Source organism: Choloepus didactylus, chromosome 12 (genome assembly GCF_015220235.1).
Source record: "Choloepus didactylus isolate mChoDid1 chromosome 12, mChoDid1.pri, whole genome shotgun sequence".
NCBI lineage: Eukaryota > Metazoa > Chordata > Mammalia > Pilosa > Megalonychidae > Choloepus > Choloepus didactylus.
In genome coordinates this window covers 21,892,140-21,914,493 of record NC_051318.1, presented here as the reverse complement: position 1 = coordinate 21,914,493, position 22,354 = coordinate 21,892,140, and the positions used below count along the sequence as shown (strand labels likewise).

The following is a 22,354-nucleotide window of genomic DNA, read 5'->3' as shown; positions in this document are numbered from 1 at the left end:
ACAAAAATAAAACTGAATGGATAGGGAAAAATTTTTTAAATGAAATGGAGAGGTGATTTTTTGTGTGGAGCTACATATTTATTTGTAACATTATTTACATCTTAATTCTTTAAAAAGGAGCTATGCTTAAAGCTAACAGGTAGAAGTAATAATGAACCATAAATGTTAAAAGACAAAGCACAGAAAGTTATAGATAGTGATTACCAAATTAAGGTGAAATGTTTGCCTAGTGAAGGATTCCAGATGGCTTCTGTTTGAAATATATGTACTAGTTTTCTCTTTAAATTCAAGATTGCTTACCAAAAAAGTTCATTTATGTCGCTTTGCCAGATTTTCATTGGAGGAATAACACTTTAATGTTTGTTCTGGAACTCTGGATTACATTCTTTACTTAGAGGATTCAAAAGTGTTTTTAAATTAATCTGAATAAGCAATCAGCAATAGTTTTGAACGTTCGCCAGTTGGGTGAATTAGACTTGACATTGAAACCAGGAGAATCCAGGGATTTTATATCCTTGAAACAAGAGCCTAAATGTCAAGGAGAAAATCTAGGTTTTTATTTTTCTTTCCTTCTTTCTTTTTAAACAGCAGAAATAAATAATATGTTTTGCTTATGCAACCCTTTATTATATTTCAATGTTGCAAAAGGAGGTTGCTTGTTTAACTGAACATTGATACAGAAGAAATTTGTTGGAGAAGAATGAACCTAATTTTAAACATCCTATCCATTTCAGAATAAATACGTTGAACGGGTCTATTTAGTTATTTTGGCTTTGTTCAATGAGACAACTGTTATGTCTTTTTGCAATGTAGTCTCAGTTTTCTTTTAAAATTTATTTTTTACACTATAGACTCATGTTTGACTGTTGGAGATTTATCCTTTGCAAGAAAACTGGAAACAACCATTGCCCTTCACCAGAACAACCCAATGAGGCCAAAAAGGAAGAAACCGATCATCAAATTGATGTTTCTGATGTCATCAGACTTGTTCAAGATAAACAGGAGGTGACAGTCACACCAACAGGTAATGACCCTGGCATTTTTAAACCTTATTTTGATCCTGAAGGTCTTATTACTAATCTGTCTCAAGAGTTTTCGTGCCTTTAGGAGATTGACTTGTTTTAGATCTCAGAGAATAGCTTAATACTTGGCTTTCCAGGTAACAGTCTGGGGTGGTAACTGAATTAAAGCAGCTTTATCTGCCCAGGTTCTAGATTGAGTGAGTTTGCCTCAGTACAGTTGGTTACTTGGCTTTCTGTTGGTTATTTAAATGAGTGTTTTAAGATAAGGTTGGCTCCAGTTAGATACAATGAAAATCATTTCTTTGGATTTTCAGTAAGGCACAGTCCACCTTAAGGGGAACTATTAGTAGGTGTTGTTATTTATTAAAAAATAAAAGAGCTATTGTTTGCATTTGGCATGTCATCATGTTAAGATGGTGATGAAGCTTTTGCTGATTACCAAGTCAGAAAACCTCCTCTCATGCTTGAAAAGACAGAATTAGCCGAGCCCCCTGGTGGTGAGAGCCCCCAAACTCTTCGGGGTGTGAAGCAATCTTAAAAGCTTACTCTGACCTCTTAATCCGGGTCATTGTAATGCTTTTCTGTCTGCTCCTCAGCCAAACTGAAAGCCCTCTACGCTTTTCATAAAGGAAGAAAGTTACTGCCTGCTCCATTCCTGTTTTTGCTTGCATTTAAATATTTGTTTCCATTCCTTCCCAAACTGACTCCAGAAGCGAAGTTTTCGCTACTTCAGGCAGGCACGTGCACCTAAACTTTCCAGCGAAAGTGTGCATTTGATTGCAAGTGTGCTGGTCTGGCACTGCAGTGCACCTTCATGAGGACCTAACTTGGACCCAGGTGGGCTTTCAAAGGAAAAAAGTTACTCATCTGTGAAAGGATTTTGATAATTATTTCTTAATCCTCTGTGTCTGGAGCTTTCCTCTGCCTTGATCTAATAAGCTAGCAGTTGAGATTATTGGGCTGCACTGTCAAGACTAGTTGGGTAGAAACATAATCCTCAGAGTTTACAAGTAGAAGTCTGAGCACAGTCATCCAGTGTAGATTTTGTATGCTGCCAAGTTAAGGGTTGCTCCCGTAATTTCTATCCTGTTGTATGTGTCTTTTGGTAGGAATCATAATTGCACCTGTCTTTGGAACTCAGCACTTGCATGTCTGCCTTTGTTGACAAATATCTGAAATGGTGACAGTGGAGTGTCTTTTAAATGCCTCCTAGATCCTCCGGCTCAGAGCCCCAGCTTAGCTTAAGGGCTCTTGCACTTGTAAAGATGGGTTGGCTAACTGGACTTGGTTGAGGGAGAGATTGCAGTTTGGTATGGTCACCCACCCAAGGTCTCCTTTTAGTTTTGCAGGTGAAGAAACTTGGTTTTTGTCAGTTCCCCTGTGAGTGACTCTTGGGTTCTGGTGAACAAGCAACTGAAGTATAAACCCCTAAGTGACTTTCCCCATTGTGGCAAGCACTATGTCTTTCCAGTGACCAAATATTCTTATTTATTATCCAGGGCACACTTCCTAGTGCCCTGCTATTTGTATATTTGAGAAACCAAATAAGTCATGAGACATCATATGGGAACAAAAGGAGGAGAGGGTGGCTAGGAAAAGCCTGCACCTCTTTCAGTTACAGGACACCCGTCGTCACCCTGCCCTACAAAAGGGAAACGTAAAGCGGCATAAATGGAGAGGAATATTTGCTGGAATGCAAATACCTGTTTTTCATTAACTTTTACAGCTAGGAGGTTATCTAGTCCAATAGTGCTCAACCTGGCTGCAAATTATTCACCTGGAACTAGTTAGAACACCCAGAATTGGTATTCTTTTCTCAAGCTCCCTGTGTGAATCTAATGTATATTATGTGTGAAGACCTCTGACTTAGTCTAACCTGTTTTTAATGCAATTTTATTGAGATATATTCACATACCAGATAATCAACATGTACAATCAGTGGTTTGTGATATAATATAGTTGTGCATTCATCACCACAATTAATTTTTTAACATTTTCATTACTCCAAAAAAAAAAAGAATAAAAATGAAAAAGAATACCCAAAACATCTCATACCCCTTATCACCGCCCCATTATTTATTTATTTATTGTCCTTATTTTCTTACTCATCTGTCCATACACTGGATAAAGGGAGTATCAATCATAAAGTTTTCACAGGTACCCAGTGACACTGTAAAAGCTATATAGTTATATAATCATCTCTAAGAATCAAGGCTACTGGATTACAGTTCAACAGTTTCAGGTATTTCCTTCTAGCTATTCTAATACACTAAAAACTACAAAGGGATATCTATATAATGCACAAGAATAACCTCCAGATAGACCTTTCAACTCCATTTGAAATCTCTCAGCTTCTGAAACAATATTTATTTTGTTTCATTTTGCATCCCCCTTTTGGTCAGGAAGGCTTTCTCAGTCCCATGATGCCAGGTCCAGGCTCATCCCCGGGAGTCATGTTCCACGTTGCTGGGGGGATTTACACCCCTGGGAATCATGTGCCACATAAGGAAGAGGGCAGTGAGTTTACCTGCAGAGTTTAACCTATTTTTTTTAAGTTTGATAACCTTTATTACTAACCCGATTATTCTGAATCATTTCTTAATTTAACGACTTCTCCCCCTGGGCTGAAGAATACATCAAGATCCCCTTTAGTGGTGATTAAAAAGATTCTAGAGCCAGAATGCCTGGTTTCAAATTCCAGCTTTGCCACTTAGTAGCCTTGGGAGCTCAGGCAAGCTAGTAACCTTTCTGTGCCTCTGTTTCCCTACATCTAAAATATGGGTGACAGTGGTGTCTGCATAGAGATGCTCTAAGGATTTAATATATGGAGAGTGCTTAGGACACTGGCTGCCTTAGACCAGTCATTCAGTAAATTTTAGCTATAAATAATATCATCATCTGATTTTCTCTTAATCTCCTAATTGGTTGAACATTTCTGATTTTCCCATGGAGGGCAGCTTTGCTAATAAAGCCCCTTTATGTAGCTTTCCTCAAGCCTCAGAATCTTACTTTAAAGGTAGAAAGTAAGTTCTCTGCTTTGAAGTTCTAAATGGAAAAGCTTCTAATTTTCTTGCTCTTGATTTTCCGTGTCTCCCTGTAGAGAGAATAGCCCACAGTTATAAGATTGTGGCCTGAGAGAAAACCAGTGTGGCCCTGTCCAGTCAGGAGGGATGCTCTCCTTTTTCCCCCACAACTCCTTTTCCTCACAATTACCTGTAGATTCATTTTTAATTCTCTAGCCGAGCCTCTAATGTACATACTGTTTTAAAGCTCCTTTGAAGTAGTGAACTCTGTTTGTATCAGGACTTAATTTTTAAAAATCAGTATTATTTTAAGAACTAATATATGAGCCAGTTTTCTTCTCCACAGACTATCTTTGCTCTCTGACATGTTGGAAGGACTCACAGCCATCCAGGCCAACTTCAAAATTTTGAGTCAATAGGTAGTTGTCTTTGAGAAGGTCGGTCACATGGGGGCTTGGAAAGCGCTGGATAAACACTGATAAGCTTATTTTCCAGGTCGTTTGGTGCAGTCTACAACCCTTCTGTTTGCTTTTGGCTTTTCTTCAACATTCTTCATTTCAACCTACTACCAAAATAATGTATTTTACCAAATTGTTTCAACCACCTCTGCATTTAACTGTTTCATGATCTGGTATGGGAGAGTCTGTGATCTCATTAAACACCCTGTGTACCTCTTGAAAGATTTCCTGTGTGTGCCCTTGCCTGGGGCTCCTCATTTATTTCAGGGCCTGTAGCCTTTTGTGAACTGATTCCACTGCAGGTAAATGCATCTTTCCGTGGTGCTTGCTGGATTTGAAGGTGAAAAGGAGCAGGGTATTGCTGACCTTGGTTTATTGTGGTTTTTGGAACATACTTCTTCCCCAAGGGTATGTCCTAGTTCAGACAGCTGTCATCTTCGTCTGGACTTTGAAACAACCTCCTAGCTGCATTATCCTTTAACCATGGATCACCTCCTATCTTCAGTCCATCTTCATCATGGTCATAATAATCTTTCTAAAATGAAAATATCCTCAAATGTCTCTTCTGCATAAAAACGTTCAGTGAGTCTATGTTGCTTCTGGGAAAAAGTCCAAGGAGACTGTGTACTCCCCTGCCAACTGGATTTACTATATCCTATCCAGCTGTAAGGGCCTTGGTACTTCTGGTCTACCTGCACTGTTTGACGTTCCCTGAACACATATGAACACTCCTTTGCCTCCATGCTCTGCTCAAGTTCTTCCTGATTTCTGGAATGCTCTCCTTCCTTCCTCTTCCCTGCCCCCCCCATCCCAACATCTTGCCAGGACTCACTTGTTTAAAATCAGCAATAGCACCCCTTCACCTTTCATGACTTGGTCCGATCCCTTCTCCAGCCTTCTAGCTTACCACTCACCCCTTCCCATCCACACTCCTGCCATCGGGAGCCCCATAGTGCCCTAAGCATGCCTGAGCGTCCTCACCTCTGTGCTTGCAAGTGCAGCTGCCTCGGCTGACATGCTCTCTTTTGGGGCTGACCTTCTTTGCTGGGAAGGCCTTCTCCGTGTGTGCCGCTGTGTCACGGCAGACACACAGATGCTGCCATACAGGCACAGAGCAACTTGGCAGACATCGAGGTCCCAGAGTTGAGGTCTAGCCACGTCACTGAGCACTCACCCGACAGACTGTCAGAGGCCTGTGATGCACTCAGCACGTCGGTGAGGCCTGGGCCTTATCTTTGAGGAGGTCCCCATTCTGGGGTTCACAGCCCTAATGAAATGGGATGGGAGCTCCTTCAGCAGTGGGAACCACTAGCCGTGCAGGGGAGGGAGGAGCCGAGTCAGGCAAGCGGGGGCTGTGGCCGACTCCCCAGAGTGAGTTGGCCTCATGGGTGTGCAGGAAACGCTTTCCTGAGCATTGCTGTGTCCAGGGTGTGTGCTGCACTTTTAGGAGAATGTCAGCGCGGGCTCTTGAAGAGTTAACAGAATTGCACGCACACACGCATACAATACAATTTCATGAGGTGAAGTTTAAACCATTTTTGGCTCCACAGATTCCTTTTTCTGGTGCTGACATAGAAATGCCAGAGCCAGATCCCATGTGAGGCCTTGACTGCCTTTCTCCCCCTTAGCGCGTGGGAGACGCGTAGCTTCCAATCTAGTTCTAGTTGCCACGAAGCTGTCCGACTCCTCTCTACAACAGGGTGGGGAGGAGCCAACATATTTGGTGACTACTGGTCACAGGTGCAGTTCTGTTTCTGCTGCTTTTCTGTTGAACATGCCTCACAAAACAGGTGGCTCAGGTGAGGAGTTAACCTGTGGTCTGGGAACATTTTGTTCTGTGTTCTCGAATGCCCTCTGTCATCTTAAAACTTGAGTTTGAGAGCTTGAGAGGATGTGCTTACAATGATGAGCAGTTTCCTCGGTTGCAGCAGAGGTGGAACGGGATGCAGGTGTTGGCAGGTGTCTGTGAATGCCTGTTAGGTGGCATGGGGGGCATTTCTGGTTTGAGAATGTGTTTCCTTTCTTAAAAGTTACATCTATTGTGATTGATTGATACTGAATTCAATTAACTTAATTTTTTTCCAATAGACCTTGAGTATCTCACAGTGTACAGGTGCTGGGCAAAGCTTGTAGATCAAAAAACAAATAAAATAAAATTCCTGATTTGGGTTTAAAGTAAAAGACGGAGATGTGGCAGTATTGGCAATGTTGGGTTGAGTCATGAAGTTGCCGTTTTGTAGGTCAAAAACCCTGGACTATCAGTTGTTTGATTTGGCAGAGCCTAATACTTTATTGCTTTGGGGATCTGAGAATGTGTAGGGTCTTGGAAGCTCTGGAGGAGTGAGGGTGCAGGTCAAAAAAATGAGGGCCCAGCACCGAGACGTGATGTGGCAATGTCATTTAAATTTTGAGGAAATACTCACATAGGGGTTTTCAGCAACAATTAACTTGAGCTGAAAATGATTTGGGGAAAGGCGAAAATGAGCACAAGCAACTGCTGCTTGAAAGGAAATTGCCATTTTGATTATCACCAGTGTTTCTAGCATGGATTGTAGTCAGAACTTAATGGGAGATGATTGAATTGTGGTGATTGCCGCCTCTTGAGGGGGTTGAGTTGTGCGTTCATGAGTCCACTGGCTGGGTTTTCGATGGAGATGGTGTTTAGCCAGGCTCCGGGTGTTCAGTTTCTGTAGTACTAGCCATTATGTGCTAATGACCGGCTGGTTTCTCTGGGCGCCCATGAAAGACTCTCTTTAGTAATTTGATAGACATTGGACTTCCTGGTACTTTCTGCTCCAAAGCTCCTGTAATTTTCTCGGGAGATTCATTTGCCTTTCCTTGTGTGCCATTCAAGATTGTAACAAATAGTCATGAGAAGAGGTGATTCCACTAGCGTGCCACATTAAAGAAAGGTACGATGACACTGATAGGACACGCCACTGAGCAGCATTACTTTTTCATTCTTGTCTTTGCAGTTTTATGAGTGCCAAATGGGACATTTTCAAAAGATGAAAACGTTTCTTGAACAGACAGAAATGGTGCTTTCAGCACTGTTATAAATGATTAACTTCTCAATTTTAACCTTTCCTGATACCTCAGCATCTTTTTTACTTGGACTTTTTATGTTATTCAGAAAGCTAACCAGAAAGCTAACCAGAGTTTGAGATTTTTTTTTTTTTTTTTAGAAAACATGTTCTCTGTACATGAATTTACAAACATTTGGGGGAAAGCTGGCATGTTACTAATTAATACTGGAAGCACAATTGGTATTCTTCTAATTTCAGCTGCCAGGTGTGTGAGAGAGCTTTAGAGGGTCAAGGCCACGCAGGAGGGAGAGCCTGGGCCCACAACTCTTGGGTAAAACCTCCAGATCTCCCCCTGGAGAAGAGGCTTGGAGTGGGTCAAAACCCCAATCGGCTTCTTCCTCAAGGCCTTTGGAGATTGCACAGGATATTTTCTGGTTTCCTGAGGCTCCCATGACCCAAGATCTTCTAGACTGATTATTCTAAGTGGAATTGATTTAGGTGTTTTTCATCTTTGAATTAAAATGAATGTGACATCTTACTTAAAGCCAGGAATTATCTTGAGCTGTGGGGAAACATTTCTCACAGGATTGAGCAGCTCATCTCCTTCCCCCCAGCTCTCCGCAGCCACCCCCACTTTAGGGGAGGTTCAGTAGGAGGAGTGTTTTCATTAGTGTTTTATCAGAACGTAGTGGGTTTTCTAGTTAACTATGTGCTTTATGATATGTGCTGTAACCTTCAAATAGTAGTTAAAGATAGTCAAACTTGGCTCTGAAGAAAGTGTGTTTTACGTTATGTAATCAGTGGAGAACATGATTTGATGTAGTCACCAAAACACAACATAAATATTATTTAAGTGGTTATCCATGATTCTCTTAGCTGTGTTAAGTGGGATCATCTGTGTAGTTGGTGTTTGCTTTCTTTGAACTATATTCCTGCTATATAGAAATTCTCTTCCTGCCACTGGTCTTGCCCCACTTTGTGGTTAAGATCCTGCCGGTCTGTCAAGGATGGGCAAAAAAAACCGCCTTTTCCATCAAGCATTGTCTCTCTTCTCTCTGGTTTTCTAACTCTTTTATCTACCATTTGGACATAGCTCTTGCTGGTTTTCATCTTTAGCAAGCTCTGTTCCGTCCTGTCTCTGGAAGATGGTAAGGAGGTTTTGGAGCGGATGGTATCTCCTTCACCTTGGTGTGCGTGAGGACAGGGCTTCAGGGCTGATGTGCCAAGCAGGGGTTGTCCGGGCTGAGGGGCTGAGGCCATCAGCCTTCCGTGGGGGCTTGGGGCAGGCAGCCCTCACCATTCACCCAAGTGTTCTGTGCAATTATTTTCATTTTCCCAGTAGTACTGTACTAGCACTTAGTGGTCAGTCAGTGTATTTGTCAAATTGAACAGCAAATCGTGCTCAGATGAGTTTGGAAGTAATTTTATTAGTGAAGAGAATGCATTCTGTAAAGGATCTGAACGGAAAATTGAAAAGAAAGAGATTTTTCTACCTGAACATTAAACCATACATCTCAAAATTCCATGAAAATTAACCACCAAAAGACAACCTAATATGATGATGCCATGAACCATTGATTGTGCACTTCGGATGATTATCTGGTATGTGAATATATCTCAATAAAGTTGCATTAAGAAATGCAACCTAGAAAAAAATTGCAATAAGACAAAAAAGATATGTCCTTTATATTATTCAGCTTTCTTACAAAGCAGAATAAAAAAGATGAGCACCTCAATAGAAAGTTAAGTATAAAGCATGAGGAGATAATACACCATGATAAGAACAAGATGTTTGACCTCAGTACTGTAAATAAATGCAAATGAAAAATGTAAATTTAACATAAGGTCTTTTTTCTTCCATTTTTTCATTAGAGAAGTTGTGGGTTATGGAAAAATCATGCATAAAATACAGTGTTTCCATATAATACCCTATTATTAAATCTTGCATTGGTGTGGTACATGTGTTACAACTGATGAATGCACATTTTTATAGTTGTATTATTAACGATAGTCCATGGTTTAACTTAGGATTTACTGTTGTGTTGTGTAGTTCCATGGATTTTTTTTTTAGTTTTCATTTTGATAACATATATACAACCTAAAGTTTTGCCTTTTAATCCTATTCAACTATATAATTTGATGCTGTGAATTACGTTCACAATATTATGCTACCATCACCACCATCCATTACCAAAACTTTTCCATAGCTATTTTCTTCCATTTTTATTGGCAAAAATGTAAAACCCTCTGCTGCAGATCCTTAAAGATGTGCTGGAAAACAGTTTGGTGGTTGGAATAAAAGTCTTCAAATGTTTTTATTTTTCAATTGGCAATCTCCACTTCTAGGAATTTAAACTAAGGGAATAATAAAAAATTGTCACAAAGATTCATGAGCAAAGATGTTCACCACAGCTGTTATTTATGATAGAAATTTGGGGAAAAAGCAAAATTATAGTAATGAGGGTTTAGTTAACTTATTTAGCTGTTAAGATGATAATCTTCCCATGTTACATTTTATGCTATAATAAGCAATAGCCAATTATAAAAACTATGATATACTATGATAGCAATTTTGTAAACACAAATAACACAAAGTATCTATAGTTTTGATAAAAGACTTAAGACATGCACCTAAATGTAAATATTATTTTTATCATCCATTTATAATTTGTTTTCCTCTTTTTGTTTTTCTGTATGAAGAAACCTTATTATCTCTGTTAGCCTAAAAGGAAATTAGATTGAAAAACCAATAGGCATCAAAGAAGTTCAGTTTTCTTATTTTGCTGTTGGCACCTTATTCATAGAACATTTCTCATCAAGCTGGTTTTTTCTGGCAGGTGTTATTTTCACAGGAAATTTCATAATCCTTGTTATCTCACTGGAACTGAGCTCATGATTATTTGCAAGGTGTTAGGTTGCCCAACAATTTTTAAGGGAAAAGAATATTTCTTGGGAGAGTTTTCTGAAATTCTGTTGGCAGTGCCTTGGGAAAAGGACTGTGTAAAACATATAGCAAAAATACTGAAAGGGGCAGCCCCTGACACTTTTACCCAAAATCGTAAATTGGGCAGAGACTGTGTTACTCATTCTTGTATATCCTGAAGGGCGTTGCACGGAACTCCGTCTTGGCAAGTGCAACAGATATTGATTGGGTTGATTTATTAACTCGAAACCAAGGGTGGCAAAGAAGTGGAAGCCCGCATTAGGATCAGGCTTTGTTTTTCCATCCCAGGGCTTAGTTATCCACCAGCCCTGAACTTGTGCAAAGTGATGGCCAGAAAGGGTTCCCTAGGATGGCAAAGCTGGGGAACAGGTCTCGGCTTGGTCGTCCCCGTGTCTGTATAGCTGGTCATCCTTCCCTCCCCAGCCCCAGCCAGGCTCCAGGCCACCTGGCAGCCATGCAGGGCAGTGACCCAGACAGCTCTCCCTCCTGCATCGAACCATCTGCCTGCCTGCAAGGGTGACTGCTCAGTCCTTCCTCCACCATCCCCTGCACTTGTATTTTCCTTTTACGGCTGTTTCCAGCCACACTGGGCAGCGATTGCTTGTTCGAATCCACGCATGCCATTCTTTCTCCCGGGAATACTGTCTTCCCCCATCTCCTCTTCTGAAATGCCAGCTTATCTTCAAAAGGCCCCAGGCAAATGCCACCTCCTGGGAAGCCTTCTCTGATCACCTTAGCTTCGGGTTTTCTCTCCTGTCTTGTAATTCTGGTTGTGTTGTAGTCAACGATTTGGCACCTTTTGCCTGCTGTCTTTCATTTCCTTAGTACAGGGTTAGCATTTTGGGAACAGGGCCTGTGACTTCTTTCATTCCTCATTATAATACCTGGTGCGACAGACATAGACGATGCAGAATAATGTTTTTTCTTTCTTCCTCTCTTCCAAATTGCTCCCTTATTAAGTTTTCCTTAATCCTTATTAAATTGGGTGATCGGTAATTAGGCTTCCTGCTACCTCAAGGAAATGAAGTCAGGTTGTTATCTTTTTTTTTTAGCAGCAGAGAGAAAAAAAAACCTAATGCAGTTTAAATGGCTAATCCTGTAAGACCAGTAAAGAGGTAAACTTTGGTAATCTCTTTTAAAAAGAAGAAAACATGTCTTGAAGTTTATAGCAAGTTCTACCAGATAATCACAAAGTGCTGCAGTCACGTGGCCTGACTTCTCCGTGGGTGCAGTGGACGTGATTACGCCACATCTAGTGGGGCTGCCCCTCCGTGTAAGAAGAAGACATTAGGTACAAAAATGTGTGTCTTTCATTTAGTTAGCCCATGTTTGCTGAACAAGTACCTAAGGCCAGACCTTAAGATCTAGGGCGTCCTGCCCAGGGGAGCTTGCCCTGATTCTGGGGGGTTCACTGTGCATCTTCTTGGCTCAGGGAGCTTGAGGGCTGGAGCCCTGGCTCACTTTCTCAACAGATACATGTGTGCTGCCTGCTAAATTGCAAGTTTGCCTGGGATGCCGTACATATCAGACTCCAGGGTGCCAAGGCAAGATAAACAGCCCTGTGGAAGTTTAAAGAAGGTGTGTCGGAGCTGGTTGGATGACGCACCTGCAGGGAGGATTTAGAGGGCCAGGAGAGAAGAGTTGGGGAGGCCCGGGAAAGTGTCTTCAGAGCGCAGAGGACTCTGTGTCACCCCTGGAGGAGCAGGGGCACCGGAGTGTTCAGACGAGCCCTTCTCAGCCACTGCCCTGGAGTAGGTTAGCTTCTGGGCAGCCCCCATGCCCTATTTGGGCAGAGCAGGCCCTCATGGCCAGAGGAAGCTGTCAGACGAAGCCCTGCAGGTGTGATCCTGTGAAGGCTGGTGGTGAGCACTAAAGGGTGGGTGGGAGGACTGTGACACTTGTCCATCAGGAGGAAGGGCCTGGGGTGTGCCTGTCCCTTGCTTAAATCTGTTGAAATCAGAAGCTTTCATGTGTGACTGCTGCAGTGAGAGGGGCCTCGTGGCCTGGCATCTGACGCTGGCTAGAGACTTCTAGGGTCCCTGCTCTTTTTGAGACCTACCTGGTCTGCTCCCACCGGAAGCTTGTGCAGGGAAGGTAATTGCCAAATGTCCTTGTGGGGAGGAGCTTGCCCACAGTAGACAGAAGGGTGTGGTCGGCCCTGTGTCGCGGTTCTCTGCCTTATTCTCTTCATGACGATAGTGCTTCCTCAGACAGGGCTTTTGAGAACATTTTATAGTGTTTTTTTTTTTTTTTTTAAGGTTTCTAGTATTTGAGCATTTCTTACTCATATTCCAAGTTTCTAAAAATCTTAGAGATAAAATGGAGTCATTGAGTCTTCCCTTACCACCTTTATTCAATCACTTGCTTGGAGTTTGTTGACTCAGCTATCTAAATATCCTGGAAATCTATCCATGCATCACCAGCTATATTGTAATATCTGTCATGGAGTCAGGCGTGAATTTCTGCAGTTGCATCAAATTTGCTCATTAACTCAAGTCTGTCCCTTCATTTCTAATCCACTGCCATGGTGAGAGTTACCTATGAAAACCCAAATCAAATTGGTCCGTCCTCTGCTTCAGAATCATTCCTAGCTCCCGTTTGAGGGGTGCGATGGACCTGGCAACCCAGGGACAGGGATGGGGGAAGCAGCCCCCACTCCTCGAGCCCACCCTTAGCCGCCACTTGTGGAGCAGCCTGTTCTCCGACTGCCCTTTGTCTGCCTGCAGAAGAGGGAGGGCGCTGCAGTCAGTCCCCTGGCGGTGGGGATTGGAGCAGTGCCCCGCGGCCTGAAGGGACAGCAGGGCCTTTTTTATTATGGCAGTGGTTGCAATGCGATGACGTCACTGTTGGCTAAAGGCTCCCGTGACTTCAGGTTGCTGTGCACTTGGGATTGGCTTGGGAGCTTCTTTTGTTTTTTTAATTGTTAGATGCTTTTTCCCCCCTCAGATGAATGCTATTGAGCAAAATGTGAACAACTTGCCTTTGGGTCCAGAGATCAGGGTTGGCATAAACTGGAAGGACCTTCCAAAGGGGTGGGATTGGGTGCTGGTGACCTCCCAGGTGGGAGGATCCCTGGAACTTCTAACTCACTTGATAAAGAATCTTCATTCGTGCTGATATTTTGGATTCCCTGAACAGTGATTGAGCTCTGAATAGGGGAGGGTTGCCTAGCGACAACAGAAACAATTCCTTGAAAACACACACACACACATTTTTATTATGGGACTTTAAATATACTTAGGAGAGGAGACTATTTTGAACCTCCATGTACCCAACATCTAACTTCTACAATTATCAACTCATGGCCCATCTTGTTTTTATTTCGATTTACCTCCTCATTATTTTAAAGCAAATCCAGACATATCATCTCACCTGTAAATTTTTTTAATGTTTATCTCTCAATGATAAGACTCTTTAAAAATATATAACTAAAAAGCCATTATAATATCTCCTGTAGGAACACATCCTTAATACCATCAAATATCCAGTCTATACATAGACCTTTCCCAGATTGCCTCAATTTCTTTTACAGTATGTTTGTTCAAATCTGTTCCAGAGAAATTCACATGTTGCAGTTGTTTGGTGCAGTTGTAGTTAAGTCTTTACTAATCTATAGGTTTTCCTCTCTTTCCCTCCTTTTTATCTTTCATTTATTTACTGAATCGACCAGGCCATTTGTTCTGTAGAGTTTCCCACAATCTGGATTTTGCATATTACATTCTCATACTGTCAGTAAACATATTTCTTTGTCTCCTATATGTCTTATAATTTGGTAGTTAGCAACCACATCAAACCCTTTCTTTTCATAGTGGTGTTAGCTGCCATTGACGATCATTGCTTCGATCTATTAACTAAATCTTAGGAGTTGCAAATTGGTGATGTTTAATACTATCATTCTTTTTTCATTTATTAGCTGGAATTCATCTATAATGAGAAACTTCCCTCCTTAACCTATTGGCTACCTCGAGTTACAGTTCCTTTGGCAAAAGTGGGGTAAATGCTTGATTCTTTTTCTTTATATTTACCAGTTTCTAAAATGGTGAGTTTGTTCCTTAGAATATTCCAAAGGGAACTGGTGAGAGGTTTTTTGTAATCATTTTGAGCTCAAATATCTTATATATTTTGATCCATTGCAGTGATTCTTATTAACCAAATTGGCCTCTGAATCCTTTAGACATGATTCCAGTAATCTTCGATGGTGTCCTTACTTTCTGAGGAGAGCACAGTCGAGGCACTTGCAGTGCTCGTTGCTACCAGTTGTCCCATTGGTTCTGAGCCTTTTTAATGGACAGGACTCTAGGATATTTGATATATTTTAACTTTTAAATACATATGAGCTCATTCAATGGAGTCTTACTTAGCAATAAAACTAACAAGCTGCTGACACAGATGGATCTCAAAAGCATTATTCTGCACAAAAGTTACACTCGAGGTTAACTACTGTCTGGTTTCATTTATATGAAGTTCTAGAAAAGACAAAGCTAATCCTAAAGTGACAGAAAGCAGAACAGGGGTCACGTAGGGCCAAAGGTGGGGTGGTGGGGATTGACTGCAAAGGAGCATAATGGAACTTTTTTGGGTAATGGATATATTCTATTTCTTGAGTGGTGGTGATTACACAAGTGTACACATTTGTCAAAGTGTGTCGTCATTCTGTACATTTAAATGAGTGCATTTTACTGTATGCAAATTATACCTCAAAGTTGATCTAAAAAAAGAAAAATGTATATGTGGGTTCATGCTGATACTTCAATTCAATTTTAGGACTACAGGGTTTTAACTTGACCTCTTGGATCTTTTTATGTATATTTTACCCAAAATTCCAGTTTCCAATGACAACAACAAAATTCTTCATTTACTTTATTACCCAATACACATCCAATAGACTCAGAATAAGAATACCAATTCTACCACAAATAACATGATAACTGAAGTAATTTGGAGTTTGGATTTTCAGTCTGCAGAGTGCTGTGGTATATCCCACTAGGATGTACTGCCAAATTACCATGTTTCAAGTCCTTTGAAATCCTTTCTGTGGGGTTATGTCACCAAATTGATATATAGCGTTCTTTGTTTTACTTATTTATTTTTTACTTTTAGTGATTGCTTTTTTAATTTCAGTTTTATTTTATAATTATGTAAGATACTTGCATGTTTCCAAAGTCAAAAAAGTTGTATTCATTGATGACCATAGTCTATCCCTGTCTCCCCCTTCCTGTTCACTCCTTCTCTCAGGATACGGACATACAAATATTAAGAGATTTATTATAGGACTTGGCTTATTGATTGTGGGGTTAGTAAGTCTGAATTCCATAGAGCAGGCCGCAGGTTGGAAACTCAATGAAGGTGAGTTGAATTCCCCAGGAGAAGCCTGCTGGCTAAAGTAGAGTGGCAGCTCTTCTTTCCGAAGGCTGAAAGCTTGGTTTTCACCAGTTGTATGGGTGACAAGAATCCCCTCATTGCTCTTTTCCAGATGTTTCTCTCATAAGTTTCTTGCATGTCTAATCCTGTCTTGGACTCTGCTTCTCAGAGAACCCAGACTAGCAGAAGCAGTATATAGAGAGAGATTATTTATTCATTTTTAAAGCTGCATACTATTCCACCACATGGCGGTACTAATATTTTAGTCATATACAATTGACTTGTTCTCAATCTTTTGCTATTACAAAAGTGTTGCAAACATCCTTGAGCTATATCCCTTTTCCAAACAATGTCTTGGGTGGCTGGAAATATGTAAAATGAGTAAGAGTAAAGCTTCAGGCTTGTAGAAATGGTGAAGGACTTGGGATCCTAGCTGACCCTCACAACAGCCCTTGAAGCTCCTGTGCAGAAACCCAGGGCTATGGGAACAGAGTTGAATAACCACAGACATAGAACAAAGCAAATCCCTATATTTTTGTCCCGGATTCTAATGCAGCCTAGCCCCAAACAGCCTTACTGACCAAAAGATGTGATAGAAAGGCGCTCAGTTGACCCTTGCCAACTGGGAATTCACTAGAATATGGGAGTTGGGAAGACCTTGATATCACTGTCCAGCAGCTTCCAATTGCGGTCCTTAAGGGTTGAGAGGAGAGGGACACTACAACCCTGAGACATCTACTTATCAAGGCAACTCTTTTTATTAGTTATACATGTTGGGCTTTGGTTTAAGATTTTATTCAAAGAAAGGGCTTTTATTCCTTTTGTTAAAAAACATAAAGAAGAAAAAAACAATTGAACAATTGCAGGAGGCCAAGCCCCTTGTTCCAAAGATGGAAAACTAGGGCTGAGGGACCTACGTGGCCATTCAGTGACCAGAATCCAGATGGTCTACCTGGATTTCTACCTGCCCAGGGTCCCCACCTCCTCTTCCCACCATGAGGCTAGGCCAAAGGTGAGAGCCCCTCACCTGGCGGTTACCTGGAGGGAGTTCTGGGGCTGTCCTGCACCCGGCGTTCTGTCATGAGCTGTCAGGTGCTCTGCTTCTCCCTTTGCCTCTTAAAACTGAAGCCGCCCCTGGGGACCAGGTGAGTCTGGGAAAGGTGATCCTGGGCTCTCTCCCGCTGACCTCGCTCGCTGGCCCGTGGGAAAGGTAATGAGGACTTCCCTGCCAAGGGCTTAATGCTTCGACTGTTGGCATTCCTACTTTCTTAGGAGAGCGAACAGCAGGGTGTGTGTGTGTTAAAATCCCAAACAGAACATTATCTCTCAGGGAAAAAGCTGCCAAGAGATGTGTTGAGGTTTGCAGCATCTCAACGGCAGGCCATTTTCCAAGATCACCTTAGCACTGACTTCCTTTAATGTGATTGGCAACTTTGTTCTAGAGAATGAGTGTGATCTTTGTTCATTCAGTTAAGAATTGTTTTGCATAACACTTAAAATTCCCTGGTTTGGGAAGAAGGGCTGCCAAAACAGTTTATTGCAAGCATATGTTGCAGTGTACACGACAGGTAGCTTCTCTGTATGTTCTGTGTAGTCAGATTTTCTCCCCACTGCTTGGAACCGTGTTAGACCTGAGAACGAGTAATGAATTCAGCCTAAAAGCAGGTATTGAGAGGCCTTCTCACCTGTGCTTTTGAAAAGTGTTTTTAATTTTGTGTTTCATTTCATTCAGTATTTAAGAATTTTTAAAATATTTCTTTATTAAACAGATCTTCCCTTTTCTGAATACTGCAGATTATTGCTAGACCACTCTACATATAGAATATCTGGAATATATTACTTTCCTTCAGCACTCCTCTGCTGCCTGTATGTCAGGTCGAAGCTTTTGTAATCAAGCCCCTAGTGACATTAGCGTTCTTTCCTCATCGGCCTTTGGGAACCAGCCTGGGTTTTTTCTTTTTCCTTTCCTCTTCACTTTTCTCTTTCCTCTCTCCCTCCCATCCTCCCTTCCTTCCCTCCTTTTTTTTTTTTTTTTTTTGGTAATAATTAGCATACATTTTTATGGCTTAAAAATAAAAATAACATAAAAGGACCCTCCCTGAAAAATCCTGCTGTCACCTCACACCGTGTGCCCGTTCCCGCCTGTCTCCTGCATATGTAATTTTATCAGGATCCTGTGTGTCCTTCCTATGGGCCTCCTGCAAATATATTCTTATTTTCCCTCTCTTTTATAGAAAAGGTAGCATATGTAAAGACTTCTCTGCGTTTTTCCCTACTTAATACATCTTGGAGATTCTTCCACGTCAGTAAAGAGTGGACGTCCTCATTCTTTTTTACAGTTGCACAGTTGTCCTTCATGCGGATATGCCATAGTTCATTAGCCACTGCTGATGGATATTGCAGGAAATGGTCTTGTGTGTGTAATTTTGTATGTGTACAGTTGTATTGATTTCAGATTCCCAGAGACTGAGTCAAAGGGTAAACACGTTTTGACAGTATTCCTCGGTCACCGTTGCTTTCCATGCGGTTGCCATTTTGCACTTCCACAAGCAATCACAACAGTGATTTTTCTTAGAGGTTCCCCCATGGAAGCAGGTGGACTGAATTTTATAGTTTTGCCAATCTAAGAATTGAAAAATGCTACCTCAGTATAGGTTTAAATTGCATTCGCCTTATGAGTGGGGTGGAGCATCCTCTTATTTGAGTTATTTATAGCTCTTGTTTGCCTGTTTTTTGTAGGATTGCTAGTCTTTTAATGATTTCAGGAGCTCTTTAGGAATTTTAGGAAAATTAGCCCTTTGTGATTTGAATTGAAAGTACTTTTCTCATCTCTCTATTCTCTGGACTTTGGTTGCTTTTTTTTTTTTTTTTTGCCAATTTTTAAAATGTGTTGGAACTCAGTATTTTGTGGTTTCTAGATTTTGAGTCATGGTTTAAAAGGCCTTCTATTGCAATGTTATAAAATGATTTGCCCATTTTTTTTCCTAGTACATTTATTCACATTTAAATCTTTGATCTATTCAAAGTTTATTTTGTCATGTGATGTAAGGTATAGCTCCAACTTGGCTTTTCTAGTTTAGTGGTCAGTCCTAATACCATTTTTTAAAATCTCTATCTTCACTTCACACATTAAAAGTGCTGCCATTGTAATACATTAAATTTCCATACGTGTTTGGGTTTATTTTTGGAATTTTCTGTTTCATTGGTCCATTTGCATAATCATTGACTTGTACCACAGTACTTTTATTATTGAGGCTTTATAGTATGTTTTAATATGTGATAGTGCTAGTTTTCCTTAGTTGCTTTTCTTTTTAAAAGAGTCTTCCCAGCCATTCTTACTAACTTACTTTTCTATGTGAACCAAAGTTCATATTGTCTAATTACATACACCTCTTGCTATGTTTTATGTGATCACATTAAAAGTTTAAGATAATGTAAGGAGAATTGGCATCTTTATGATTTTGAGTCTTCCTGTTCAAGTATGTCTTTGTGTTAGTTTAACTTAACATTTGTGTTCATCAGTAATATTTTAATATTTTCCACTTACAGATTGTTTTACATCCCTTTAAATTTATTCCTATTATCTTTTCTGCTCTTGAAGATAGGGTGTTTTCTTTTATATTTTCCAATCAGATGTTATTTGTCTAAATAAAATCTATTGATTTCCATGTATTTATTTTACACTCTGCTACTTTACCAAAATTTCTCATTATTTACACTAGTTCTTCAAGAAATTCTCTTGGATTTTCCAAGTATGCAACCATATCATCTGCAATTAATTATGGTTTTACTTCTTCTTTTATGATTTTTTTATACCTCTAATTTCTTTACTTTGTCTCCAGCCATTGTTAAATAGTAGTGGTAATAATAAGTATCTGTCGCAGACCAAGAGGGCCATGCCAGTCCAGAGGCCAAAGAAGACAACGAGCATTTTCTGATACATGAACTTTTATTCAGGGCTTACTTACAGGGTGAGAAGCTGGGGAGAGATCATGACGGCTCTCAGGCCGGGCAGGCATCGCATTTGCAGGGAAGACTACCGAGTGATGCAAAAAGGGCAGAAAGCCTTTTATAAGGGTTTAAGACAAAGGCCTTCCTAAGGGTGGGGGGAGCATAGATGCAGGAACAGGTCACTCTGACCTGAGGGGTGGGGCAGGAAGGACTAGAATAACACTTGAATAATTACATTTTGCTCTTTTTGTGAGACTAAGAGCCTCTTACTTCCTGCCTGCTTGCATAAAGTTACATTTTAAGGTCAATTTACCCATTTTCTCTTCACTGGCTTAGAAAGACAATAGGTTAAACATTTAGCTGCCTAGGTCATGCAGACTACTGTGCACCAAAGATCTGCAGGCCTGTTTTTCTCAGGCCACGGGTTGCCACAGTATCCTTGTCTTGTTATGTTTTGGTGAAAATGCCTCCTTTAATTTCCCTGTTCAATATGATAGTGGCTTTTGAGCTGAAATGGGTACATTGGCATGTGTGTGTGTGTGTGTACGTGTGATTGTATGAATGTTACATCATGTTAGTGGATCCTTCAATTCCCTTTATTTTTTTTTAAATAAAGAATAAATGTTAAATTTGTCTTATGTTTCCATAGTGTCTATAGAAACATAACATTTTAAATTTAGATATATTATGATGCAATATATTAATGAACTTTCCATATTAAATCTTTTATGCATCCTCCTTGCATTCTTGGTTTAATCTTCATTTGGCCATCATTATCATTCTTTTAATGTGCTGCTGGATTCCATTTGATACCATTTTATTTATGAAACTTTTAAAAGAGACTGATCCCTCCTTCTGACACCTGAGCCTGTTCTCATCTAGGAAAACCTGATTGGGGTGGCCAAGGAGGTCAGATGCCTAGACAACAGAAAACTACAACCTACAGAAAGAAAAACGAAGTTATGGCCCAGTCAGAGGAACAAACTTACACTTCAACTGAGATACAGGAATTTAAACAACTAATGCTAAATCAATTAAAAAAGTTTAGAGAAGATATGGCAAAAGGGATAAAGGCTATAAAGAAAACACTGGGCATACATAAGGCAGAAATTGAAAGTTCGAAAAAACAACTGGCAGAATCTATGGAAATGAAAGGCACAACACAAGAGATGAAAGATACAATGGAAGCATACAAAGGCAGATCTCAAGAGACAGAAGAAAACACTCAGGAACTGGAGAACAAGTCACCTGAAAGCCTACACACCAAAGAACAGATAGAGAAAAGAATGGAAAAATACGAGCAACGTCTCTGGGAACTTAAGGACAAAATGAAATGCAAGAATGTATGTATCATTGGTGTCCCATAAGGAGAAGAGAAAGGAAAAGGGGCAGAAGCGATAGTAGAGGAAATAATCAATGAAAATTTCCTATCTCTTATGAAAGACATAAAATTACAGATCCAAGAAGCACAGCATACTCCAAATAGAATCGATCAGAATAAGCCTACACCAAGACACTTAATAATCAGATTATCAAACATCAAAGACAATGAGAGAATCCTGAAAGCAGCAAGAGAAAAGCAATCCATCACATACAAAGGAAGCTTAATAAGACCATGTGCGGATTCCTCAGCAGAAACCATGGAGGCAAGAAGGAAGTGATATATACATTTAAGATATTGGAAGAGGGAAACCGCCAACCAAGAATCCTATATCCGGCAAAACTGTCCTTCAAATATGAGGGAGAGTTCAAAATATTCTCTGACAAACAGACAATGAGAGAGTTTGTGAACAAGATACCGACCCTACAGGAAATACTGAACGGAGCACTACAGGCTGAGAGGAAAAGACAGGAGTGAGAGGTTTGGAGCACAATTTTGGGTGATGGTAGCACAGCAATGTAAGTACACTGAACAAAGATAATGATGAATATGGTTGAAAGACCAAGGTTAGGAGCATGTTGGACATCAGAAGGAAAGAGGAAAGATAAAGACTGGGACTGTATAACTCAGTGAAACCTAGAGTGTTCAACAATTGTGATAAAATTTACAAATATGTTTTTTCACAAGGGAGAACAAACGAATGTCAGCCTTGCAAGGTGTTAAAAATAGGGAGGTATTGGAAAAATACAATCAGCATAGACTGGAGACTATAATTAACAATCTTTGTATTAGGCTTCCTTTAATGTAACAAAGGCGATATACCACGGTAAATGCAGGTAAGAGGGGGTCATAGAGGAGGGCTGTGAGACTCTTGGCATTGGTGGTGTTGTCTGACTCTTTATTCTACTTTGATCTAAGGTTATCTTTCCTTTTGCTGCTTCCTAGCTGTCATGTTTTTTTTTCCCCCCCTCTTTCTTTTTTCTTTTTCTTTTGCCTCTCTGCCTTCTTTGACTCTTCCTTCTGCTTTGTGGAAGAAATGTAGATGACCTTATATAGATAGTGGTAAAGATGGTGAACACAGAAATATGTGACCATACAGAGAACCATCGATTGTTTACTTAGGATGGAATGTATGGTGTGTGAACAAAGCTATCTTAAAAAAAAAAATGAGTTGATGGCAAAACATAT

At 40.5% G+C, this 22,354-nt stretch overlaps 1 protein-coding gene across 3 annotated transcripts in view; it reads left to right on the top strand.

Annotated features, from left to right (window-relative positions):
* The first annotated feature begins 851 nt into the window (after positions 1-851).
* Positions 852-22,354, top strand: part of MCF2L (MCF.2 cell line derived transforming sequence like) — a 334,795-nt gene continuing 313,292 nt past the window's right edge. For all 3 annotated transcript variants that reach the window (XM_037799621.1, XM_037799618.1, XM_037799615.1), the window contains exon 1: positions 852-1,024. In XM_037799621.1, coding sequence (XP_037655549.1) covers positions 856-1,024 — 169 coding nt within the window. In that variant the 5' untranslated portion in view covers positions 852-855. The remainder of the gene's footprint in view (positions 1,025-22,354) is intronic.